This window comes from Oncorhynchus masou, chromosome 5 (assembly GCF_036934945.1).
Source record: "Oncorhynchus masou masou isolate Uvic2021 chromosome 5, UVic_Omas_1.1, whole genome shotgun sequence".
NCBI lineage: Eukaryota > Metazoa > Chordata > Actinopteri > Salmoniformes > Salmonidae > Oncorhynchus > Oncorhynchus masou.
In genome coordinates this window covers 14,383,155-14,388,154 of record NC_088216.1, presented here as the reverse complement: position 1 = coordinate 14,388,154, position 5,000 = coordinate 14,383,155, and the positions used below count along the sequence as shown (strand labels likewise).

Below are 5,000 nucleotides of genomic sequence, written 5' to 3'. Positions count from 1 at the left end.
CTAGAAGACAGACAGTAAGGACACACACACTCCCCTGCTAGAAGACAGACAGTAAGGACACACACACTCCCCTGCTAGAAGACAGACAGGAACTAAGTGTATATATCCACCACCAGAGTACAAATCAGGAAGAAAATGTTTAAATGCAAACACTGATCAAGAAACGTCTGATCTGATGTGGTCTGTGTTGTCTCTAGGGGGGTGTGTAGGTCTGATTTGGGGTCTGTGTTGTCTCTAGGGGTGTGTAGATCTGATCTGTGTTGTCTCTAGGGGTGTGTAGATCTGGTCTGTTCTCTAGGGGTGTGTAGGTCTGATCTGGGGTCTGTGTTGTCTCTAGGGGTGTGGGGGTCTGATTTGGGGTCTGTGTTGTCTCTAGGGGTGTGGGGGTCTGATCTGTTGTCTCTAGGGGTGTGTAGGTCTGATCTGGGGTCTGTGTTGTCTCTAGGGGTGTGTAGGTCTGATCTGTGGTCTGTGTTGTCTCTAGGTGTGTGTGTACGGACGTATGCAGGAGTCGTGGACAGTAGGACGTCAGAAGGCTGGCTGAAAACTCAGTAAGTAAAGATGTGTACAGTTGAACATGTAACTCCAGTACTTTCAGTGCTGCCTGAATCTTGGGAAAAACTACCTGGGTGTTCGTTGAAGGAAGTTACGCCTGTGATTTGGTTGCTGTTCCCTGTAGGTCCGAGTCTGATTCGTCGAGCATGAGTCCGATCCAGGAAGAGGCGGGGTCGGAGGCGGGAGACGACGCTAGTGATCCGGCGGCGGGCGAATGGCAACAGCAGCCTTCAACCAATCAGAGCAAGAAGAGCCGAAAGAACAACAGGAAGAGGAAGACTGATGGTGAGACGAGTGAGAGCCGACGCTTGTGTTCGAACAACCGAAAGACTAAAATGCACCTTAAGGAAATGCGAAGCTACAAATGTGTTTTTTTTTTTTAAATATCCAGTTTCGTCCCCCTCAAGTTCTCAAGCAGGTCATTCCAGAGGCTGGGGTATAGGTACTACAGGCTACCTCTCCATGCCTCTTGGTTCCCCTCAGGTTCTCTAGTGGGTCATTCCAGAGGCTGGGGTATAGGTACTACAGGCTACCTCTCCATGCCTCTTGGTTCCCCTCAGGTTCTCTAGCAGGTCATTCCAGAGGCTGGGGTATAGGTACTACAGGCTTCCTCTCCATGCCTCTTGGTTCCCCTCAGGTTCTCTAGCAGGTCATTCCAGAGGCTGGGGTATAGGTACTACAGGCTACCTCTCCATGCCTCTTGGTTCCCCTCAGGTTCTCTAGCAGGTCATTCCAGAGGCTGGGGTATAGGTACTACAGGCTACCTCTCCATGCCTCTTGGTCTGAGGCTTTGGGAGAGTTAAAAGGCCAGAGGACCTGAGGGACCTGCTGTGGGTACATCACGTAAAAGCATGTCTGACATGTATTGAGGTGCACAGATTATGGATTGATTTTTTAAAAAATCAATAGAATTTGAAAGTATTTAATTGTTAATCTTGCAGCCAGTGCAGAGACCTTTTTTAAACCGGTGTAAATTGTGTTCTCGTCAGTCCCCACGCTGCAGCGTTTTAAACCGGTGTAGAGTGCGTTCTCCTCAGTCCCCACGCTGCAGCGTTTTAAACCGGTGTAGAGTGCGTTCTCCTCAGTACCCACGCTGCAGCGTTCTGTATATGGTTTTGCAGTTGATCAATGTCTTTCTTGGGTCGACCAGACAGGAGAGCATTACAGGAGTCAAGCCTGCTGGAAAATAAAAGGATGAGTCTCTTATATCAAGGTTCCTTTATTGCTGGTGAATTTAAAATGTGTGGCCAGATTCTCTCTTGTTTCCGGCTCCAGTAATAAGAACTTGGGTCTTGATTAATCTGGAGGAAGTCGACCGTCTGAAGCATTTAAAAATCACTAAATAGTCTATTTTATCTGTGGAGGGAACATCCTCTGGTGCCAGACCCTGATAAGTTGGAGCCTAACAGCTAAGCTTGGCTGTGTGTTTGCTCTCTGCTTCTCTATATTGGAACAGTGGTCCACAACGACACACCAGTGGTGTACCTCAGGTTGACTGACTGGGACCTGTCTCTCGTCTTTCCCTCCCTCTAGGTGCAGAGACGACGTCTTCTCTGTTCGACGTTCCTCAGGTCTGGTAGCGATGGAACCCGAGCTCCTGGCTCCTTACCACCTGGGTTCCTACTTCCTACCCCTGGCCACTTGACTCCTACCCCCTAGGACCGGGTTTGGGCAAAGAGGCCTAAGTTTCAACCAGCTGCAATTATCTGACTGGCTGAGAGAAACAAAGCCATAAATCATGATAGGAGTCCTCAGCATGTGGTATAGCAGGATATTATTTAGGAAAGAAAAAACGGTCCTAAATGGCACCCTAATCCGTATATAGTACACTACTTTTAACTACGGTCAATAGGGCTCTGGTTCAAAGTAGTGCACTATGGGTTGTTGTGTCCCAAATGGCACCCTAATTCAATCTCTTTTTGTTTATCACTGCCTTTTTCTTTTGTTGCTCGCGCTGTTTTTCATTTCTGATTGATTGATAAATCCCCTGTATCGTGATGGATTAGGTAGTGATTGATAAATCCCCTGTATCGTGATGGATTAGGTAGTGATTGATTGATAAATCCCCTGTGTCGTTACCACTCTGCATGTTGTGGTGCTACTGACAGAGGTTCAGTACGGAGAGAGAACTCACACCCAGGCTCTACTCACCTAACCCACCAGGCTCTGAAACGGAAGCCTGATCTCTGTTCCACTACTCTTAACCAGGGTCTATAGCGCTCTGGTCAAAACTAGTGCTCTATATAGGGGGATGGGGGGCCATTTGGTTCACAGCCTCATCTCTGTTCCACTACTCTTAACCAGGGTCTATAGCGCTCTGGTCAAAACTAGTGCTCTATATAGGGGGATGGGGGCCATTTGGTTCACACCCTGATCTCTGTTCCACTACTCTTAACCAGGGTCTATAGCGCTCTGGTCAAAACTAGTGCTCTATATAGGGGGATGGGGGCCATTTGGTTCACACCCTGATCTCTGTTCCACTACTCTTAACCAGGGTCTATATAGCGCTCTGGTCAAAACTAGTGCTCTATATAGGGGGATGGGGGGCCATTTGGTTCACTGCCTGATCTCTGTTCCACTACTCTTAACCAGGGTCTATAGCGCTCTGGTCAAAACTAGTGCTCTATATAGGGGGATGGGGGCCATTTGGTTCACACCCTGATCTCTGTTCCACTACTCTTAACCAGGGTCTATAGCGCTCTGGTCAAAACTAGTGCTCTATATAGGGGGATGGGGGCCATTTGGTTCACACCCTGATCTCTGTTCCACTACTCTTAACCAGGGTCTATATAGCGCTCTGGTCAAAACTAGTGCTCTATATAGGGGGATGGGGGCCATTTGGTTCACAGCCTGATCTCTGTTCCACTACTCTTAACCAGGGTCTATATAGCGCTCTGGTCAAAACTAGTGCTCTATATAGGGGGATGGGGGGCCATTTGGTTCACTGCCTGATCTCTGTTCCACTACTCTTAACCAGGGTCTATAGCGCTCTGGTCAAAACTAGTGCTCTATATAGGGGGATGGGGGCCATTTGGTTCACACCCTGATCTCTGTTCCACTACTCTTAACCAGGGTCTATAGCGCTCTGGTCAAAACTAGTGCTCTATATAGGGGGATGGGGGCCATTTGGTTCACACCCTGATCTCTGTTCCACTACTCTTAACCAGGGTCTATAGCGCTCTGGTCAAAACTAGTGCTCTATATAGGGGGATGGGGGGGCCATTTGGTTCACACCCTGATCTCTGTTCCACTACTCTTAACCAGGGTCTATAGCGCTCTGGTCAAAACTAGTGCTCTATATAGGGGGATGTGGGCCCATTTGGTTCACAGCCAGGGTCTGTGTTCCATGAGGATCAAAGTTATAGAATATTCATCTAGAAATACACTATCTAGATTTGATGCGCTTCTTTGTTCTATAGAAGAGGGAATCGTGTCTTTTCTACGTTGTATCATCCTGAACACCAGGCCAGGCTCGTTGTTCCACGACCTCCTAGTTACTGTCACCGAGTCTGAAATCTTTCCCCTCACGGTGTCTGTTACCGGTGCCAAACCGGTTTAGTTTTAACCGTAAAAATGTTGCCTCCGTGTCCCCGTTCATCGTGAACCATCATTAAGTGTCTCTTAACCCCCCAATGCCACTTGACTGATTCTAGTGTAACACTGTCCTGGTGCTGTAGTAGGATTTTAAATGTAGTTTAAATAACTTCCTTTTTAAAAAATATGTATAAAGTTAAAGCCCCTCCCCTCTAATTTTATAGATCCTGCTAGAACCTTCTCTAATCTTGTGTCCTAAATGGCTCCCTGTATAGTGCAGTGTACTAGAAAGGGTATAGGGCCCTGTGTAGTGCAGTGTACTAGAAAGGAATAGTGCCCTGTATAGTGCAGTGTACTAGAAAGGGTATAGTGCCCTGTATAGTGCAGTGTACTAGAAAGGGACTAGGGCGCCATTTTTGTGAAACAACAAGAGGTGTGTTTTTTTTTGGCGTGGTTCTTTTTCCTACAACAGACAGTCTAGTGGCATTATTACTTTTGTATGGACGCCTTTTTTTTGTTGTTGTGGTGTTTAAATGTCTTTATTTTGCTGTCTTTACGTTCCCCTCGTTGGAACGTCCTCCCCTGCAACTGTCAAATATTGTATCAATGCAAAACGTGTCAACGTTAAAGAATACGCTGTTTTTTTGTATGAAAAATGTTGAAACAAATATTTCCTTATGAACAGGAACAATTAAAGAACGTTTCGTAGTAGTCCAGTGTTTTCCTTTTTTCATCTATTTAGTAGCGTTCTATATCCATGGCAACGTTACGTCTCAGCCGTCGCTGTGGGATCTATTTAGTAGCGTTCTATATCCATGGCAACGTTACGTCTCAGCCGTCGCTGTGGGATCTATTTAGTAGCGTTCTATATCCATGGCAACGTTACGTCTCAGCCGTCGCTGTGGGATCTG

At 46.9% G+C, this 5,000-nt stretch overlaps 2 protein-coding genes across 5 annotated transcripts in view; both read left to right on the top strand.

Moving 5' to 3' along the window:
• The window catches only part of LOC135534013 (poly(A)-specific ribonuclease PARN-like), an 18,913-nt gene extending 16,693 nt beyond the window's left edge, over window positions 1-2,220 (top strand). The window contains exons 11-13 of the mRNA XM_064961174.1: window positions 485-551; window positions 680-840; window positions 2,089-2,220. Of these exons, the coding sequence (XP_064817246.1) occupies window positions 485-551; window positions 680-840; window positions 2,089-2,135 (275 nt within the window). The 3' untranslated portion in view covers window positions 2,136-2,220. The remainder of the gene's footprint in view (window positions 1-484; window positions 552-679; window positions 841-2,088) is intronic.
• The window catches only part of LOC135534027 (zinc finger protein 585A-like), a 37,037-nt gene that overhangs the window by 28,989 nt on the left and 3,048 nt on the right, over window positions 1-5,000 (top strand). The gene's annotated exons all lie outside the window — the stretch shown is intronic.